Source organism: Mauremys mutica, chromosome 1, assembly GCF_020497125.1.
Source record: "Mauremys mutica isolate MM-2020 ecotype Southern chromosome 1, ASM2049712v1, whole genome shotgun sequence".
NCBI lineage: Eukaryota > Metazoa > Chordata > Testudines > Geoemydidae > Mauremys > Mauremys mutica.
The window spans coordinates 30,420,808-30,443,020 of NC_059072.1; the positions used below are offsets into that span (position 1 = coordinate 30,420,808).

At 42.2% G+C, this 22,213-nt stretch overlaps 1 protein-coding gene across 2 annotated transcripts in view; it reads left to right on the top strand.

Moving 5' to 3' along the window:
* The window catches only part of SLC2A13 (solute carrier family 2 member 13), a 343,282-nt gene that overhangs the window by 221,769 nt on the left and 99,300 nt on the right, over window positions 1-22,213 (top strand). For both annotated transcript variants that reach the window (XM_044992726.1, XM_044992736.1), the window contains exon 5: window positions 17,552-17,715. In XM_044992726.1, coding sequence (XP_044848661.1) covers window positions 17,552-17,715 — 164 coding nt within the window. The remainder of the gene's footprint in view (window positions 1-17,551; window positions 17,716-22,213) is intronic.

Sequence of the window (22,213 nt, forward strand, 5' to 3'; positions counted from 1 at the left end):
TTGCTGAATAAATTGGCAGAAATTATGCTAAATCATCTCCTTTGTAAAACACTTTGAGATCTTCTGATGAAAACCACTGTATAAGAGCTAGGTAATATATTATTAAGTGAGAATTACAAAAATAGACTCATTTATAGAAGAGAAGAAGAAAAAATTGAGATTTGCATCATGCTAAGACTCATGGCAGTGGGTAATAAATGGTCAAACCGAGCTGCTTATAATCTGAAAATGTCATCTCATTCCTTTTGTCATGACTGTGTTGACCCCTGGTGCTTGCATTTAATTCCAAATGCTGCTGCTTGGTCTTTACAATCATTCTTTCATTTCTTGCTCTGAGAGAACACATTTCTTTAATTGGTTTAACTTTAGGATTCTTTGGCTAAATATTGAGGAACGTCATCAACTTGAAATCCTGTTGGGTTTTTTAAGAGTTAAAAATGATTTAAGGCGCTACATTTGATTCTAAGCCCCCCTGACCATTTTATTTCACAATCACATTTTCCTACCTTTAAAAAAAAAAGATCCTTTTCTTCCCTTTTGCTGTGTAAAAGACTCACACAACTGGGAGAAAATGTCTGAGCCTGTAAGGGAAATTGACTATATCCAAAGAGCTTTCCAGTGCACACAGTACACATAGAGCCCCACTGAAGTCAATAAATTGCAGGGCCAGAGCCTTAAAGAGGTTAACTTTGTCTTTGTGTTAAATTGACTGGAATGGAACATGTGTATTCTCTAGTCCATCTCAACTTGCCATGGGGGAATGCATTTTAAGTATAGGTTATACTATTCTACAGATGGGCGTGAGAATATCTTGTATTATCTACATGGTGTGTAGGATACTTGCTTTGTCCTTTATATTACCCTATGTTCAGAGAACTACAGGGTTTTGTTTGTGTCCAACAGATGGAATAAAGAAGCCCCTTTATATTATTATCACTGAGATGTGGCTCACTTCTGCCACGAGGAATACCACAGACATACATAAAGCTGCTTACTAATAATCGATACAGGCAAGTATTGTCTTTTGGGAGACAACAATGGAGATGACAAAATGTTCCCTTTTGCTCTGATGAAATGACTATCTGGGATTTACTCAGTCATGCTGAATAATAAAATATGACAAATTATGTTTTAGATAAGCCATAAAATCACATTCACCAAGAAAGTCTCTCTGTAGATACATTTATTTTATATTCTCTGGTGCAACAAGTATTGTACCTGTTTGACACATTTAAAAATCATGAAAATATATATCAGGATCTGAAAATATGTTTCCTAGTATTCATGGTAGGTACTCGATTGCTTTCCTGTTTTTACAGTCCAGTACAGAGTCTGATATTTGGTGCTGAGTCACAGATATAAGGTAGTACTTAAACTTAGAGAGGGGTTAAGATGGTGATTTTAGGAGCTGAAAAATGCAACCAAATAATAACGGTTGAATTGTAGGTAGCAAGGTACATTTTAGAATTTGAATTGGAGAGAGATGTAAATGCTAAAGAGGAAAGCAATCAGATAATGTGATCTCCAGAGAGGGTGTCTGCATAATAGTCTGGAAATGAGGCAGCATGATAAGAGGGAAACACAATAGAGGCGCATATGAGGAATGCACTGATAGAGTGGGAGGAAGTTGGACAAGATCAGATTAAACTAATATATCTGGGGTTTGGTCTGTTTACCCATAACTCTCACCGAGGTGGAAATCCAGAGAATTAATTTAGTTGTTCAGGTGCATTAAGTATTTTTGAACAGTAGCTCCTACATCAGTTTAATGGATATTAGTCTGATCTGAAGTTCTGTTAATTAAATGGAGAGTATAGACTATTTATTTTCTCCTCTTTCAGTGAGTATCATATGGCTGGACCATGCTGCCATTGTGATCCAAAAGTCTAATCCAAATGTGGATGAACTGTAATTTTACGGTGGTTGAAGTAGTTATAATAAATAGAAAATTTTCATCATGTACACAAAGAAAGACTTAAATATTTAATGGAGAGAATAGAGTTTATATGATGCCTAGCAGGTTTACAGAACCTTCTGATATGGAAACAAACAAGGATCTGAAGCATTTATCCACTACACAATGAAACACAAGAGGGAAAATTATATTTTTGTAGGGGAGTTAGAGGCTGCTGCAAACCTATTAGATAAACTAATACTGTAATCTGTAAACTGGTGCTGAGGCAGAATAATGAAAAGGTAATTTTACAGGTTGTATGTCCAGCTTTGTTACACATACTAATGTTAAAAGAGAATATGAAGTTAGATGTTCTTTCAGTGGCCTTCCTTTTTGTATCTTCATCAAGTTGAGTTAGTGGAAGTTCAGAATCGGAAAAGCTTTTCCTGGTAAAGGCAGATTTAGCGCCTCACCACCCCATTAAAAAGCAAACTTTGCTCAGTTACCACACAATAGCTGAGCAAATGTTCTTCTTGTTCCTTACGTGTATTACAGTAGTGCCTAGAGATCCCAATCAACACGAGGGCCCAGTTGTACATAACAATATTAAATAAGAGATAAGATAGACACAGGGGCCGAGAGAGGTTAACCAAGTTTTGACCAAGGTCACAAGGTCAGTAGGAAAAAGAATTTAGGTCTCTTAATCACCAGTCTAATGCCTTATCCACTGTAATACAATCTTTTCTAAGTGGACACTGCAGTGTCTCGGATACTAGTGGGATATGCATGATATGTAGGTAGAAATATGAACCCCTTTATCTCAATACATCACTTTAGCTGGGCATAGGGGTCACATGTCCAAAGGACTGCTGCATTGCCATTGCATTGAAACCCTTTGTTCACACAAATACAGCCCAGGAGCAGCTTCTCCCTGCTAGCTCTGTAGTCTCTTACCCCCATGCTTGGCTCCCTTTCCCAGGTCCTACGCTGCTCCTCAGTCAGCATGCACAACTGCAGCTTCTGCCCTCTTTGGCTCCTTCCTAACTACTCCAGTGGCTCTAGGGTGACCAGGTGTCCAGTTTTTGACTGGAACACCCAGTCAAAAAGGGATTCTGATGGCACTGCTGACTGGGCCATTGACTGTCCAGTTGGTGGCGCTGCACAGAGGGGCTGGCAGGCTCCTTGCTAGCCTCCATGCCGTGCGGCTCCCAAGAAGCACCTGGCATGTCCCCCTCCAGCTCCTATGTGAAAGGGCAGCCACACGGTGCCCCCATCCCAAGTGCCACCCCTGCAGCTCCCAGCCCAGAGCCCGTACCTCCTCCCACATGCCAACCCCCTGCCTCAGTACGGAGCCCCCCTCAGCTCCACCCCCCAGCCCAGAGCTCCCTCCTACACCCTAAACCCCTCATCCCTGGCCCCACCACAAAGTCTGTACCCCCCAGCCAGGGCTCTCACCCCCTCCTGTACCCTCACTCATTGAGCCAGCCTGGTGAAAATGAGTGAGTGAGTGAGAGTGGGGAAAGCGAGTGACAGAGGGAGGGGGGAATGGAGTGAGCGGGCGGGGCCTCAGAGAAGGGGCGGGGCATGGGCAGATCTTTGGAGGAGGGGCAGGAGGAGGGGTACAGGTGTTCGGTTTTGTGCGAGTAGAAAGTTGGCAACCCTAAGTGTCTCCTTCTCCAGCTTTCATTCCCACTACTTCCACCCCTTCATACGCAGCAGCTCCTTACATCTCCCTGCTGTCATAAGTTGACTGCTCCTTCTGCTCAGTAACCCCAGCAGCAGTTTCCCAGCTCATGCTTATTTTCTTCATTCTCCTTCCTTCTTTCACATTTGTGCACTTTCAAAAATACAGGAATTAGGGGGTTAATGTGTTAAGACTGCAAATAAATGGCTAGAGAGGAAGGCATACACACCTGTGGTGCTAGATAAAAAGATTAACAAATATAGTACCATTTAAACTGTTTGAATCTAATGTGGTAAAAAAAAAAGACATTGTTTTACTCGAAAATCTCCATTGGACTCTAATGCAGATGTGGCACTATCAGGACTCCTGGTAACCAGAAGGTCATAGCTTAGAAGAGCTGTAGGTTCCTCACCTCTCCTGCCTTCTCCCATACTTCCTGGGCAACAGTTTTATTTTTCTGGCAGTTTTATAGCCACCTTTACTTTGTAATGCCGTTTGCTGCAATGTAATTATTCAGGTTGGCAACATTTAAAAGCTGCTTGATCTTTCCTCTCAAAAAAATGACATGCTAATATAATTAAACTCTTCATGTCTTGTATTTTTACATATAAAAGCATATATTGAAACCCAGTGAAGATAATTAGGAAGGCCTATTATATATCCTCATTTACATGTGTAGCTGAGAGTTTGGAAAATAGGGAAACACGAAACATCTTAGAAAATTTTTAATGAATGTTTTTATTCAAGTTTGGCTCTTGCTTGAATCAGTAAAATGAGAGTGTGACAATCAGGGTCCAGACACCCTAAAGAGAGAACAGAATGTTTAAATCCCCAAAATGAACAATTAAACCTACTGAGGGAATTCTGTATTCTTGCCTATTAAATAAGGTCTTTTATGAAAGCTTGCAACATTTCAAACTTGATGGTCATTCATTATGTGTTGTAATTTTACCTAATCTGACAGTAGGGAGGGACACCTCCCAAGATAGGTGTTTACATGAAACCAGCTCCAAGTAACCATCTGTTGTCCAGCCCAGGAAAAGACAATGATGGGCCATTAGAGTTAATGGGAAGACATCCAGGCAATCACATTTAAGAGGGAATTTCCTCCATTCTGAATGACTATGGCTTTGTCTACCCTAGCACTTCTATGGGTAAAACTTCTGTCGGTCAGGAGGGTGAAAAAACACACTCCTGTCCAACAAAAGTTTAATGGACAAAGGTACCCGTGTGGACATCAACATAGCTACTGCTGCTCATTGGGGGTGGTTTAATTATGCTGGCAGGAGAGCTCTCTGCCACTGGCATAAAGCGGCTACACAGGAGACCTTACAAGGGCACAGCTGCAGTGGTACAGCTGTGCTGCTGTAAGGTCCATAGTGTAGACATAGCCTAGGAGTCACCATGCCAGGAGGTGGAGGGGTGAGGGCAGACAGAAAGGAAAAAGAAAAATGCTTTTTAAAAAGAGGCTTGAATCTGAGATTTTTGTCCAGAAACTGAGGAACAGCCTTCAGGTGGGAAGCTGTCCGTGAATACGGAATCCCTCCTATAGTTAGGGGGTATTCTGGGAAGCTGTTCAAAGACACAATAGGTAACTTGCATTAGAAAAGGGATTTTATCTAATACAGAAGTGTAAAGCCTGAGGTTGTGCCTTAATGTTTATTTTCAGTGTAACTTGTGTACATTTGCTTTCCCTTACTATTCCATCTTTGAATCTGTGGTTTCTCTATTAAATACATGTTTTGTTTGTTTTTCTCTCAAGCAGGTCTCAGTTTTGCAAACTATGAAGTCTATGTGCCAAAGAGAACTGATGACTGAGGGGTGGTTTCATGCCTTTAGGGTACATGAACCAATGGGAAACAGTCCAAGTGTCTGGTAGCTAAGACCTTGGTGTAGATTGATTTGGGGAGACTCAGAACTGGAAGGGCTGTTCGTGTCACCCTGCCAGGAGTAACTAGGCTGATGGATTTACGTTGTGGGCTGCTACTGGTGTAAGGGATCTGAGCCATAACCGCACAGCCCCAAGAGTCACAGTGCAGGCGATGACAGAACCCCTTACTGGTCTGGGTGATCCCCAAAACATCCCAGAGAGGCAGGTATGTTTACAGCCTGTTATTCCTGGTTCACACTCATGGGTGGGGCAATCTTATTTTGTTCATGTTCTGGAGATCTCTTTCCTTTCACACCTTGACAAGTAATCGGATATTCTTTTATGTGTGCTTTTACTGAAATGTAACATCACATTCCAGGTAACCATCCTCTCCCCAGCAATTGTTCTACTAAATGCCCAAACTCAAGGAGTGGCACGCAGTACCCAAATACCGTGGCTATAACCTAGCTATTTCTTTCTCTGATCTTGTGACCACCCAACAACACCTAAACACCTCCTCTTGCTTCCAGTATTTACCCACGTACCCTGCATTTGTACACCTACACTGTTGTACATTAATATTCCTTTTCTTATTCTTCATGTTTTGTCTTATGCTTTGCAGCAGAAATTGTTCTTGTTGAGATTGTGCTCCCGGGGTGCTGCCAGGATGTAGGAGTATTTGGACAGTCCATCAGTGGAGATTTCTGTAAGCCTGGATGCGTTTTGGAGATAGTAAATAAATCAGTTCTTTGGGTGGGATGAATCTCAGTGCAGACCTGTTGTGGGTGGGTAGTCCCATCCCCATGGAGGCTCTCTTCTGGAAGTTGTCAGACCCATTGTAAGTAGGATTTGGGAATGAGTTCTTGGTTTTTGTTTTTGAGGCCTGGTCTACACTACGCATTTAAACCGATTTTAGGAGCGTTAAACCGATTTAACGCCGCACCCATCCACACTAGGAGGCACCATATATCGATTTTAATGGCTCTTTAAACCGGTTTCTGTACTCCTCCCTAACGAGAGGAGTAACGCTAGTATCGGTATTAAAATATCGGATTAGGGTTAGTGTGGACGCTGATCGACGGCATTGGCCTCCGGGAGCTATCCCACAGTGCACCAGTGACCGCTCTGGACAGCATTCTGAACTCGGATGCACTGGCCAGGTAGACAGGAAAAGCCCCGCGAACTTTTGAAATTCATTTCCTGCTTCCCCAGCGTGGAGAGCTCATCAGCACAGGTGACCACGCACAGCTCATCAGCACAGTTAACAATGCAGTCTCCTGAGAATCGTAAAAGAGCCCCAGCATGGACTGCACGGGAGGTACTGGATCTGATCGCTATCTGGGGAGAGGATTCAGTGCTAACAGAACTGCGTTCCAAAAGACGAAATGAAAAAGTCTTTGAAAGAATTTCTAAGGCTATGACGGATAAAGGCCACAGCCGGGACTCAGTGCAGTGCAGAGTGAAAGTTAAGGAGGTCAGACAAGGCTACCAGAAAACCAAAGAAGCAAACGGAAGGTCCGGGGCAGGTCGAAAAACATGCCGCTTCTATGCTGAGCTGCATGCAATTTTAGGGGGCTGCGCCACAAGTACCCCACCCCTGATCGTGGATTCCGAGGTGGGGGTTGTAATCTCTGCCATGGCTGAGGATTATGCAGACGGGGAAGATGAAGATGAAGAAGAGGAGGAAGACCTAGCAGAGAGCACACAGCACTCCGTGAGCCCCAGCAGCCAGGAGCTTTTTATCACCCTGACGGAATTACCGTCCTCCCAGCCCTCACAAGCCACTATCCCAGACAATGACGCCATGGAAGGGAGCTCTGGTGAGTGTACCTTTGCAAATAGCAAACATTGTTTTTTAAGCAAGCCTTTTTTAATGATTGATTTGCCCTGAGGACTTGGGATGCATTCGCAGACAGTATAGTTACTTAGAAAAGTTTGTTAACATGTCCGGGGATTGAGAGGAAATCCTCCAGGGACATCTCAATGAAGCGCTCCTGTAGGTACTCCAGAAGCCTTTGCAGAAGGTTTCTGGGCAAGGCAGCCTTGTTCCGCCCACCGTGGTAGGACACTTTACCACGCCATGCATGTAGCAAGTAATCAGGTATCATTGCGTGGCAAAGCATAGCAGCGTATGGTCCCGGTGACTGCTGGCATTCAAGAAGCATCCGTTCTTTATCTTGTTCTGTTATCCTCAGCAAAGTGATATCGTTCAGGATAACCTGGTTAAAAATCAGGAATTTAAGTAAGGGGGGTGGCCATTTTTCTACTGGGTTCGTGGACTGCATCAGCTTAAAAAAAAAACTTTCCTGCACGTAGCGAAGCGGGGGGAGGGGAGGAGTGAAATGCCGATGATCTTTTCTGTGTTTGGTCACCGGCGATCTTCCCCAAGGTACCAGACACGCAGTGGGTGGGAAGGTTGTTGATTAGCAGGGAGCTAGCGTGGTATTAGCCATGCGTTGGGGGGGAGGGGTAAATCACTACAGAAGCCGAAAGACAGTGGCTTACCATGGCCGCATGCAAGCTGAATTCTGATGCCTGGACCTGTGTCTGTGAGATCTGTAACTCCAGAGCTGCAGGCACTCACTATTAAGATGAAAAATGCGACCTTGTAGGGAAATCACATGTGCTAGGTGAATACTGCTTTTCACTGTGAAAGAGTATAACCATTGTTCTGTAAAATGTATCTTTCTAAATATTTATCTCCCTCATGCAGCTGCAAATTTTTCAACCATCCCTCCTCCATCCCAAAGGCTAGCACAGATAAGGCGGAGGAAAAAGAAGACGCGAGATGAGATGGTCTCGGATATTATGGAAGTTACACGCAATGAAAGAGCTCATCTGAATGAGTGGAAGGACGTGGTTTCAAATTACAGGAAAGAGGCCAGTGAACGTGAGGACAGGAGGGATGAACGTGAGGACAGGAGGGACAACCGAGATGAGAGGTGGCGGCAGGAAGACCGGCAGGAAAATCAGCGGTGGCGGCAGGAAGATCAGCGGTGGCGGGATGCAACTCTGGGGCTGCTGCGTGATCAAACTGACATGCTCCGGCGTCTTGTGGAGCTTCAGGAACGGCAGCAGGATCACAGAGTGCCGCTGCAGCCCCTGTATAACCACCCTCAACCCTCACCATGTTCCACATCCTCCTCACCCAGACGTGTAAGAACGCGTGGGGGGAGGCTCCGTGCACCCGCCCACTCCACCCCCGTGGACAGCCCAACCAGAAGGATGTCGTTACTGTGAATTTTTTTTTAATGGCCTTCTCCATCCCTCCTATCCTCCTCCCAAACCACACCCTTACTTCTCTCCCTCTTTTTATAATGAATCAATAAAGAATTCATGCTTTTTAAATGAGAGTGACTTTATTTGCATAAGTAAGCTGTACTCGAAGGGGGTGGGGGAGTTGCTTACAGGGACTGAGTCAATCAAGGGGGTTGGGTGTTCATCAACAAACACAGCAGTCACACTGTACCCTGGCCATTGATGAAGCTCGTTTTCAAAGCTTCTCTGATGCGCACCGCTTCCTGGTGTGCTCTTCTAATCTCCCTGGTGTCTGGCTGCGCGTAATCAGCGGCCAGGTGATTTGCCTCAGCCTCCCACCCCGCCATAAAGGTCTCCCCCTTACTCTCACAGAGATTGTGGAGAATACAGCAAGCAGTAATAACATAGGGGACATTGGTTTGGCTGAGGTCTGAGCGAGTCAGTAATGTCCGCCAGCGCGCCTTTAAACGGCCAAATGCACATTCCACCACCATTCTGCACTTGCTCAGCCTGTAATTGAACAGATCCTGACCACTGTCCAGGCTGCCTGTGTATTGCTTCATGAGCCATGGCATCAAGGGGTAGGCTGGGTCCCCCAGGATAACGACAGGCATTTCAACATCCCCAACTGTTATTTTCTGGTCTGGGAAGTAATTCCCTTGCTGCAGCCGTTTAAACAGAGTAGTGCTTCTGAAGACGCGAGCGTCATGAACCCTCCCTGGCCATCCCACGTGGATGTTTGTGAAATGTCCCTTGTGATCCACCAGTGCTTGCAGCACCATTGAAAAGTACCCCTTGCGGTTTACGTACTGGGTGCCCTGGCGCTGCGGTGCCAAGATAGGGATATGGGTTCCATCTATCGCCCCCCCACAGTTAGGGAATCCCATTGCAGCAAAGCCATCCACTATGGCCTGCACGTTTCCCAGAGTCACAACCTTTCGTAGCAGCAGCTTAGTGATTGCTTTGGCTACTTGCATCACAGCAGCCCCCACAGTAGATTTTCCAACTCCAAATTGATTCCCAACTGACCGGTAGCTGTCTGGCGTTGCAAGCTTCCACAGGGCTATCGCCACTCGCTTCTCTACTGTGAGGGCTGCTCTCATCTTGGTATTATGGCGTGTCAGGGCAGGGGCAAGCAAGTCACAAAGTTCCATGAAAGTGCCCTTACGCATGCGAAAGTTTCGCAGCCACTGGGAATCGTCCCACACCTGCAACACAATGCGGTCCCACCAGTCAGTGCTTGTTTCCCGGGCCCAAAATCGGCGTTCAATGGATAGAATCTGCCCCATTTTACCATCAGGATCTCCAAAGCACAGGGGCCCGCGGTTTGAGAGAATTCTGTGTCTATGTCCTCATCACTGTCATCGCCGCGCTGCCGTATCCGCCTCCTCCTCGCCTCGGATTGAAGGTCCTGGTTCACCATAGACTGCACGAGAGTGCGCGAGGTGTTTAAAACATTCACGATTGCGGTATGGAGCTGAGCAGGGTCCATGCTTGCTGTGCTATGGCGTCTGCACAGTTCACCAAGCAAAAAAAGGCGCGAAACAGTTGTCTGCTGCTCAGGGAGGGAGGGGTGAGGCTGTACCCAGAACCACCCGCGACAATGATTTTTGCCCCATCAGGCACTGGGATCTCAACCCGGAAATGCCAAGGGGCGGGGGAGGCTGCGGGAACTATGGGATAGCTACAGGATAGCTACCCACAGTGCAACGCTCCAGAAATCGACGCTAGCCTCGGACCATGGACGCACACCACCGATTTAATGTGTTTAGTGTGGCCGCGCGCACTCGATTTTATAAAATCTGTTTTACAAAACCGGTTTTTGCAAATTCGGAATAGTCCCGTAGTGTAGACGTACCCTGAGAAAATCAATTTGGGGGCCTAGGAAAAGATGAGAAAATACCTTAATATATCTTCTTGAATATTAGAGACCTGTCTTGATAGTAATTTTTTATTAGGTAATAAGAATTTAAGCCTCTTTTTTTGTTTGTTTTATAGACAATTTACTATTAGTTTAGTTATACTAGTGTAGAAACTAATAAAACACAGCAAGTGGACCCCATTGATGCTCACACAGGAGTTGCAGAGGCAGAGTGCATGAATCTGTTGATATATCTTCCCTACTGTGGATTTTTCTTCAGTATTTAATAATTCATTTGTTTGTTTTCCAATGCTCTGTTCGCAATATCACAATGCCTCAGGCTGAGTCAACTCAGTTAGTGGGGCTACCCTTAAAAAAAAAATTGAGTTCCCCTTCGACCCACTTGTCCAGGCATGGGGCTGTTTTATTGCAGTTGAGAGGGTAGTTTACTTGAGTAGTATGCGGGTATCAAGTATTTTTTTTAACCCAAACTGTAGCAAGGATCATTTTAAAATGCTGAGGAAGATGCTTTTGTTTTAAGAACAGCTATACATTATTTTTTACCAATACTGCAAATTATGTCTTCTCCCCAAAACGGCTAACATCATTACACACAGAATTTGTAAGAATGACCTTGTTCTGCAGAATAGACTGGAGTGGTGCATCATAAAGGATACGGGCAAGCAGAATTGGGAAGCTGAGAATCTGGCAGCTGTCATCATTTTTTTATTGAAAGATACAGAACCTGAAACATTAGGGTTTTTTGTCTACTGGTTAAATGGACTAAGCAAGAAAGTCTAATGCATTACAAATTGTCTGGGGACCTGGCTGTAAATGAGGATTTTCCTTTCCTTACAGCAGGATGTCATTTTGAACAATGTCAACTCTGTAGAGGAAAGAGATTAAATGTATTGTTTTATTAGGAGCTGAACTCTCTCTCGATATATATTTGTGTGTGGATATCAAGTACTTCATTATATGAGGATTGCTTTAAAATAACGTGTATATAAAACCGCTTGTGTTTATAGAATTAGCAATGTGCCATTTGAATTTGCAGATTGTAATGTATTAAAGGCCAGTTTTCTTCAAGTTCAGGAGGCACATCTTCAAAAATCATGTCTTATTTAAGATACTTTAATGTGTATATGAGTGCATAACTTTACATAATCGTATGATTGTCTTTCTGCATTCATCTGCTTTCAAGAATATTACATGTGTTTCAAAGACTGTCCTTTGTCATTTGCTTTAGAATGTTTAAAAACATTCTAGAACCACAAAAACTTTAAAAGACTATGCCCTATACATTGATTTTTATGTCCTTTATAATATTGGGTGCAAGTTCAGTGTTGTCTGTAACACAATATGAAGACTTGACCTTTGTGGATTTTCCCCCTCTTCAGGAAGAATTTAAAATGGGCTGCCATCACCTATTGCTTGTAACATTTAATAAGCAGTTAGAGCTGCACAGGTGGACAATAGAGAAATAATGAAGTATGGACTCAAGTGCTAAATTCAGACAATTCTTATTTCTCATAGCCTGACTCCAACAGATACTTATGCTGGGATTTTTAGTCCATTATGTTGCCATGCCATATTAGGGCTGGGTCAAATCCAAAACTTCTATACTAATTAGGCTTCCACACACCAATGCCTGAACTTTGGTGGCTCGTGGTTTGGTTTTGCAAAACTAGGGCTGTCAAGCGATTAAAAAAATTAATCGCAATTAATCGTGCTGTTATACAATAATAGAATACCATTTCTTTAAATATTTTTGGAAGTTTTCTAAATTTTCAAATATATTGATTTCAATTACAACGCAGAATGCAGTGTACTGTGCTCATTTTATATTTATTTTTTATTACAATTATTTGCACTATTTTTAGTATTTTTCAATTCACCTAGTACAAGTACTTCGTGCAATCTCTTTATCATGAAAGTTGAACTTACAAAGGTAGAATTATATACAAAAAAACCCTGCATTCAAAAATAAAACAATGTAAAACTTTAGAGCACACAAGTCTGATCAGTCCTACTTCTTGTTCAGCCAATAGCTCTGACAAACAAGTTTGTTTACATATGCAGAAGATAATGCTGCCTGCTTCTTGTTTACAATGTCACCTGTTGTAGCCAGCTTTGCAAGATATTTACGTACGAGATGCGCTAAAGATTCATGTCTCTTGATGCTTCAGCCACCATTCCAGAGGACATGTGTCCATGCTGATGACGAGTTCTGCTTGATAACAGTCCAAAGCAGTGCAGACTGACGCATGTTCATTTTCACCATCTGAGTCAGATGCCACCAGCAGAAGGTTGATTTTCTTTTTTGATGCTTTGGGTTCTGTAGTTTCCACATCAGAGTGTTGCTCATTTAAGACTTCTGAAAGCATGCCCCACACCTTGTCCCTATCAGATTTTGGAAGACACTTCAGATTCTTAAATCTTGGGTCAAGTGCTGTAGCTTTCTTTAGAAATTACACATCGGTATCTCCTTTGCATTTTGTCAGATTTGCAGTGAAAGTGTTCTCAAAATGAACATGTGCTGGGTCATCATCTGAGACTGCTATACCATGAAATATATGGCAGAATATGGGTAAAACAGAGCCGGAGACATACAATTCTCCCCCCAAAGAGTTGAGTCACAAATTTAATTAATGCATTATTTTTTAACGAGCGTCATGAGCATGGAAGCATGTCTTCTGGAACAATAGCCGAAGCATGAAGAGGCATATGAATCTTTAGTGCATCTGGCATGTAAATATCTTGCAATGCCAGCTACAACAGTGCCATGCAAACACCTGTTCTCACTTTCAGGTGACATTGTAAACAAGAAGAGGACAGCATTATCTCCTGTAAATTTAAACAAACTGGTTTCTCTCAGTGATTGGCTGAACAACAAGTAGCACTAAGTGGACTTGTAGGCTCTAAAGTTTTACATTCTTTTGTTTTTGAGTGCAGTTATGTAACCAAGAAATGAGATGAAATAGAAACCTTTGATCCAAACTCTGTACCCAACCTCTGAAACTTCGGTGGTTCAGATAAGTGCTTAACATCTAGTGAAGACAGATGAAACAAGGGGGTGCAACAAGCAGCTGGAAGGAACGTGGAGAGTGGATAAAGGGAACAGTCATGAGAATGTGTTTGTATAGGCCATGTATGTGCACACCAACATACAACATTTCAAGCTGATGATTTTTGTTTTTAAATAATAAACGAAACAGAAAATAAGTATCAGAAGTCTGTACCTAATTGTTAACAGCTGGCAATTTCCTGTGGACATCATAGGAGAATTGAATCTTAAGGAGGGACTTGAAGGAGAACAGAGTAGAGGCTTTTATGTACTACATGGGTTGAAATTCTGGTCCCATTGAAGTCAATGTGAGTTTTATCTTAGGCCTGGTCGGAGACACCAACTCTGGGGCTGGAACTACAGACGCCAACTTTCCAATGTGCCGAGGGGTGCTCAGAGCTCAACCCCTGGTTCTGCCACAGGCCCTGCTCCCATTCCACCCCTTCCCGACCCCCTCCCTAGAGCCTGCCGTGTCCTCGCTCACACCACCACCACCCCTGCTCCGAGCCTCCTGCGTGCCACAAAACAGCTGATCGGGAGGTGCAGGAAGGGAGGGGGAGGCTCTGAGCGGCAGGGTTGCCGGTGGGTGGGAGGTGCTGGGAGCAGGGTGGGGAGCTGATAGGGGCGCTGCTGACGTATTACTGTGGCTCTTTGGCAATGTACATTGGTAAATTCTGGCTTCTTCTCAGGCTCAGGTTGGCCACCCTTGGGCTAAGGGAAGGGCTGTAAAGATGAGGAGCCAGATGCTTGTGTTGAGGTGATGGGGAAGGGCAGCCACTGTAGGTACTCAAAGGGCCTAAATGTTTCATATCTTAATTTCATGTGACCATGCTATAATTTCATTTATAAAGAAACTCTATACTACTGCAAGGTACATTTGCACTGACTGCTTAGCCATAGGTTGTTTGCTGGAAATAAGAACTCTTTGCTGTCCTAAACATAAAATAACAGAACCACCAAATTTCAGAGGCTGGAAGGCTGGGGCATTAAAGTAATGAGGTGGCATTTAATGCAAACTACAAAGGTGAGCTTTGACATTTTGTTTGGCGATTGCTGTGTCAAAACCTGAAGAGCGGTTATGTATTTGAAGGCGTTTTTGAATGACTGAATAATCAATTCTTCAGTCAGTGCAGGTTAACAAAAGAAAATGAAGATGGAAGAGTTTGTGCAAAATAAACTGCATATTTTGTTGAAATATTAAACAGCTCAACAAAACTTTAAAAACAAGCATACAAGCCATATATTTGATTAAACTTGGGCAAAAATGTGCACGGCTTCCTTATTTTGTAATTGTGCCTATTTTAATTGACACCTCTAATTGTTATGTTTCCTGGGCAAATGTTGATTTTTTCTGAAAAAGAAATAGAAATTATACCAGCTTCCTGTGATATCTCTCAAGGTTCTCAGGAACTTTTTTTTTTTTGAAAGAAGATTGCTTTTTTAAATACAAAGTATCAAAATAAGATAGAGAACAGGGATCAGGAACCTAGGCCCATCACTGTAAATAAATAAATAAATACATAAATAAATTGCTAGTTGGCACTTGAGCCTAGTGTGCAATACCACTAGGAGCCTTCACACAACTTCTGAGCCTTCACACAACAAAACAGATATTTCAGAAGCAAACCAAATACATGAACTGAGCAAGATAAAACTAGCAGAAAATTGGTGGCAGGCTAGTAGTATGGCTGTGACCTTGATTAATGTGCTGTTAGTAAATGCTATATGATTAGTGATGACAGATGAATCCTAATCCTGAGTCCTATCCTAAATTGTACTTACTAAATGAATGGTTAGTGTCAGCATTGCTAATGTCAGCTGTCAACACTAGTAGTATCAGAGTTTGTTCCTGATGCTGAACTTCTGGAGTCCAAAGGAAGAGGAGTCATTATTGCTGCTCTCAAAAGACATCTGTCCTGCTGCTCCCGTTGCTGTGTCTGCATTCATTAGGGTTGCCATCTTGCTCTTTTACAATAGTGAAACCTCACAATTTTTATTTCTTCATTTCATCTGTAGGGGGTAGAGGCTCCCGAACTTCCTCCAGACACCACTTCATTTCTAAAGTCCTTGCCCCTAGTTCGTAGCATAGGTGGAGTTCTCTGAGCCAGGGGTTCTCAACCTTTTTCTTTTTCTTTCCAAGGCGCCCCCCTTCTCCCCCACCCCAACATGCTATAAAAACTCCACGGCCCACCTGTGCCACAACAACTTTTTCTGCATATAAAAGCCAGGGCCAGCATTAGGGGGTAAAAAGCAGGGCAATTGCCCGGTGCCCCCTGCCACAGGGCGTCCTGCAAAGCTAAGTTGCTCAGGCTTCAGCTTCAGCCCTGGGTGGCGGGACTTGGAGCCCCAGGCTTGAGCCCCAGGTGGTGGGGGCTTTGGCTTTCTGCCCTAGACCCCAGCAGGTCTAATGCCAGCCCTGCTTGGCAGACCCCCTGAAACCTGCACGTGGCCCCTCAGTGGGCCCCAGACCTCTGGCTGAGAACCACTGCTCTCAGCAAAACAAACAGGCAAACGAAAGGTCCTTTCCTTTCTCTCTCACTTATGAGAGAGGGGAATGCAAGTGAAAGCAAAGACAGGGAACGGTGGCCTGTCTCTCAGACAGTCTTACTCGGTTCAGCTCTCTGGGCTTGGTCCATCAGTGAGTCCATTGTCTTTTATTAGGGTCTGCCTCCAGCTCCTCCTATTTGGTGTCCTACTTTGCAACTGGTCTGTGCAGTTTTGGGGCAGTGGGGCCTGCTACTGTCTCCCTCTTGGCTGATCCATCTCTGTGATGTAGCAGCCCTCCTCCTGTTCACCACCCCTTCCTGTGGCAGGTTTTCCCTTTTTAAGCTCCCCCCTCCTCCAGGCAGAGCAAGCCTTTCAGGTGCGCCTCGTTAACGCTGAGCAGGTCCAGAAGAGCTCGTTAGTCTCCTCTCCACCAGAACAAGGGTGTGTCCCTGCACATCATCCCTTCTTCCTTGCTCTTGGTTATCTCTTATCCTTCACATATTTAAATATTGAAAAAGAGCTAAATTCCAAACACTCAGTGCTCTCCCATTACAAAATTAGAACTGGAATTACAACTGGCAAATGCAATTTAAACACATACTCCAAAATCAATTATTAGCTTTTGTTTGTCAATTTTCAATAACAGTTTTACCCAAAGTGTTTGGGACATTTAAAATAAATGAGATAAACTGGGCAAAGCTTAAGTGAAGTTTGGATAATGGGGAGTTTTGGTTAAATAGAGCTGTGATGTATTTCTCCTGAGTTTTTCATTGACTTTTCCGCTTTCAATGCCAACACACTATCCTCCCTTTTCCAATGCACAAAAATGCTGTTTATCACAAGGGTCAAGGACCAGTGATCCTACAGGTTAATGTAATGATTGATGTTCTTTTCTTCCCCCTTGTGAATTGTGATACATTGTTTTCCTTGTCAGTGAGCAAGCAGCTGGAGTTTTTGTTTTGTGTTTTTTTGCTGCTGAAAAACTTCTTCCCATGAAATGGCACTGAATGTATTTGTGTGGCTCTGTTTAAAGCACTTTGAAAGGTTATGAAATCTCTCAGCAGCGTGTTCTCTCCTTGAGGATAAAGACCATTCTCCACTTCACTTTAGCTAAAACATGTTTAACTTTTTAACACTGAGAGTGATTAACCATTCGAACAAACTACCAAAGGAAGTAGTGGATTCTCCATCTCTTGGAAGACTTCAAATCAAGGCTTGGATGCCTTTCTAGAAGCTATGCATTAGCCAAACACAAGCTACTGGGCTCAGTACAGGGGTAACTGGGTCGAATTCTGTGGCCTGTCATACGGGAGGTCAGACTAGATGATCTAATGGTCCCTTCTGGCCTTAAACTGTATTACGGAATCTGTGATCTAAGCAAAGGTCAAATCAGTGGTGGTACTTACATTTGACTCTTGTTCATTTTACAGGTACTACAGTGCAACCATTTTGCAGATGTCGGGGGTTCAAGATGACAGTCTTGCAATCTGGCTGGCTGCAGTGACAGCATTTACAAACTTCCTTTTCACACTAGTGGGAGTCTGGCTTGTTGAAAAAGTGGGCCGCCGGAAACTTACGCTTGGTAGCCTAACAGGTGAGAGATTACTTGGGGAATACTGTTAGATTCTAATGAAAGTGAACAAAATGAAAATAAGGCTCTGAATTCTACTTTGATCAACACCATCTTCTAAAGAAAAGTAAAATAAACTGACTCTTTATTTTGCCTACACACACACACATTTAAATACATTAAGCTGAAGTACACAGGGCCCTTTAAGAATGAAAACAATGTGCAGCGAGGCACTAAGAATGAAAGCAATTTTTAAATTTATCATAAGGAGTATATTTGTTCAGCTGCAATTTCTGCTTCAGGGCACAGTTGACAATAATAGGTATACCCCTTTAAGACTTTAATTTAGGAGCAATCAAATGTGCCTAACTTCACAGTTGGTTAGTTTTTAAATATATAATATGGCACATGTAATTTTTAAAAACTAAAGTGAATTTGCAACGTTTTGTCAGAAATTATTACGGAAAGCAAAAAGACATATAGTTGCTGTGTTCTTTTAAAAAGAGAAGAATGCTGTTCTGTTCATTGCCCCTCCAAATATGAAATAGTAAAAGCATTATAGTTAATGGTTTAACATGAAGTGGCTAATCCAACATAGTCACATGAGAAACTAAAGTGTAAAATTCTGAATGCCTTATGAATTTTAGCCGTTAGCTAAGCATTCTTGTATAATGGCATTAACATCTCACTTAAACTCAATCAAAATGGTCACTTCTAGGAAGGTGATAGAGGCAGAACTAGTAGCACTGTCTACAGTTAATATAAAATAAATAAAAAATAAATATATGGAGATATACCTATCTCACAGAACTGGAAGGGACTCCAAAAGGTCATAGAGTCCAGCCCCCTGCCCTCTCTAGCAGGACCAAGTACTGATTTTTGCCCCAGATCCCTAAGTGGCCCCCTCAAGGATTGAACTCACAACCCTGGGTTTAGCAGGCCAATGCTCAAACCACTAGTTTTCATTATACGACCTTGTTTTCATTTGCTTATATCTTTACCTGACTTTTTGGCCTGAAATTTTCCATGCCAAGTTTCTGCTTCAGGTTGAGTGGTCTGGTTTTGTTTTGGAAACTTTCAGCTAAAAGAGTTCTGCCATTTCAGAGAACGAGATTAGGGAAACATACTTTGTTTTGCCCATTTAAAAAAAATTCTATAACTGTGTAGTTGAGAAGTTCTCCTACCTCCATAGTTGGCCCAGGAACATGACATTTGACAGTGGTAGTCTCTGTATCAGGGATCTAAACATCTCAAGAGTAAAACAACTTACTCGTTCATTTAAAAACTTATTTGCCAGAGTGGAACACTAATACATTTGGATAAAATTCTCAACTAATAGCACCTAAGCTGCATCTACAAAATTTGTCCTCATTCATGTTGCCTGCAAAACATGCATTTGTGTGTGGTAACTGTGCATGTTGGTATGCACAGTTAACCAATTTGTACATTAAAACATGTAATTTTGAGCAAATTTGGTATGTTCAACTTACAATAGGTACCCACATTTAAAATAATGCCTTTTAAGTTTAGATTTTGACAACTTGAATCTTCTTATACAGGATTCAACAGCAGAAGGGTTGAAACTTGACAGAGATAATTTGGATAAAAGAGAGCAGTCACCGTTAACCACTTACCAACTGAGGTCAGAGCCAGAATGTTACATGAAGTTATTTGCATCAAGAGTATCTAGTAACTTAGCTGCTCCCCATAGCAGGCAATTTAATGACATTGCAGGAGACAAAACGGTATGGGACATACCGGCAGGGTACATTTCTTGCATTCTTGTGATCTTTAGTATTGTGTAAAAAACCTGTTTGAGCATAATTGAAAACAGCAACGCTGAGAAAGTACTTCTTCAACTTTAGCTCAAGCAGATAAGTTTAAGTTTAAAATTGTAAATGCATGGGGAGTGGTCGCCATGCTAGCAACCCTCTGTTGCAATCACTAGTTACTGCTGAATGACTCACTCACATCTCTGCAACCTGCATCTTTTATTTTTCCATATCTCTTGGCACATGGTTTATGCATCTGATCTAGACGTGAAACTGATTTATCAAATCCACCTTTATTCTTTGGATTGAGTTGCTGATAGCTTTCATGCTGTTGACCTTTGTTTAGATTTCCTAGCAGTTTAAAGCACACGTCAAAATAATATGCACTTCATTGGTTGTGACTGAATCCAGATCAGGCCACTTGTTTAGTCCGCAAACTGTTTACCATATATCACTCTTACAGCAATATATAACGTTGTGTGAATTTGTCAAGCTCTGTCATCTGATGCTATTTACTCAGTTGATAGTCATTCTTTTTCTGTGTGGCCTATCAAATATTATAATGAGGCATGAATAAAAGCAGAACAAAGCAGAATTGTATTACTTTCTTATTACTCCCCAAATACTTTAAGCCTATTTTTTGCAATAACGCAATACTAATCTTGTACTCCGTGTTAGGCATAGTGTATTTTTCAGTGTCTTGGTGCTAGAATTACAGACTGATCCTTTTGGGTCCTGACCATCAGGCTTTAGTCCCTGCCTCTAGAATTTTTGGGCCCTTTGTGACCAGGTCCTCTGACTAATATATTCAAAGATCAATAATCTGAAAATGTTCATGCAAACATCTCTCACAAAGCAGTTTAGTAAAAGAGCAGATGGCCGCTGTGGTAAAACCAGGAAGAATACTGTAAGGAGTGTTTGGTTTTATGGTACTTAGATGCAGAACAGAATTAGTATGTAAAGATGTCCTTTTCTAGGTCCCTTCTCTGTACTGGGTTGCCTTCTTTCAGTCATTTTACTTAGTGTTGTGTTTCTTTTAGTCATCTTCATACTGTGGCCTTTTAAAAAAGGAAAAAGGAAATACTGACTCCCCTCGAGCTGAGACTGAGATCATATACCATCTCTAAATACTATTTAGAGCTTTTCATGTGGTGCTTGGCTTTTAGGATTTGGTCGGGGGAGGCAGTGTTTTGTTTGTAAGTCACATTCTATGATGATTTCATTCTTGCATATCTGTTATTATTGCATTTTAATTGTCTGTGTGGCATACAGAGCATCTTAGCAGGAGGGATGCTTAATAAATAAACATTAGGTCCTATGTTGCTCTTTAGATCCTCTGGTGGGCAGTGTTTCAAATAGTGGGTTTTGTTATGTTTCTGAGTGTGCATTTTTCACTCTGCTACTTTGAACTGCCTCTCAAGGGAATTGGGAAATCTTGAACTCTAAACCTGGTTACAACTGGTGCTGCCTCTGTGGGTAACCTCTCTGCTGTCACCTCTCAATATGTGAAATAAGGACAGTACTCAGTGGTTGCATGGATATATGAAAGCTAAGTGCAAGAAAAATTTGAAAAGTGTGCACAAATGTATGAAGTTATGAAAAGCACTGCATAAGTCATAAGTATTTTTAAACATTACATAGGTGTAACAGTACGCACATTAAGTACTGTCTTGCGGTAATGCCTTGACATTTATTGGACTAGCTATGGTCTGTAATACCATTATTAATGGTTGGATAAAAAAAGTAGATTTACTCTAAATTCTTTTTCCTAAACTGATATGGACTTTTTCCATTCTCTGCCAATGTTCTGTAAAGGAGGGTTTACCATTTGAAGCTTGGCATCTTCACTAGTTTCAAAGAGCTGGCAACATTTAAAAAAAAATCCTACCATGCTGATAGATCGCTGGAAAGTTACGAAAGTTGCCATAGGCTTCTTTCTGCCAAAAAAGGGGAGAAGACAGCCAGAATTTTAACATGGTTGGCTACTGACTCCACTTAGTTTCCAACTCCTGCTATATCTTGATGCCAATTGTCTTTCTTTCCTTTTTTCTGTATCTTCAAAGGCTGTTCATTACATGTAAAATGTGGAGAGATTTTGAAGGATGTAACATCTGTTTTAGTTTTTTTCTCAGGCTTTGGCAGTCTGAAGACACAATGTATTTGTACATATGACAACATTTTAGCTTTATGTAATAGAGAGGACATTAAATCTCTTCAGAATACTTACAGTTTTTTAGCCTCAATTAATGATATGCTGTATTGGTTTGTGTTGTTAGACAAGGAAAACTTTCCACAGAATGAAATACTATATAATGCCTATATGCCAGATCTGAATATTTCCTCCTCCTTTGGACAAGGGGTTAAGGGATGAAGGAAGATGTTTCTGTATTAGGTCTACCTCTCAAAAGATGAACAAAGCATATTTAGAATGAATATAAATTTGATGATCATTCCCCATGTGAAACATGTCTCATAATATTTGATGTTCTGGCTTATAGCATTTGGAAAGTACATTAAATCCAGGATGAAATCCAGCATGCCCAGAGGACTGTCGTCGATGTAAATAGTCATAGTAGCATCACAACGCCAAATATAGAATAAATTTAAAATCCACATTTTTATTTTGATGATGGCTTCATAATTTCTCCAGAGATTTAGGCTTCCTGATTTGGCTTATGGTTTTGGCATCAGAAACAGATCTATCAGCATAAGTAAACTGCCTGTGTGTGCTCAAAAAAACCACCCAATTA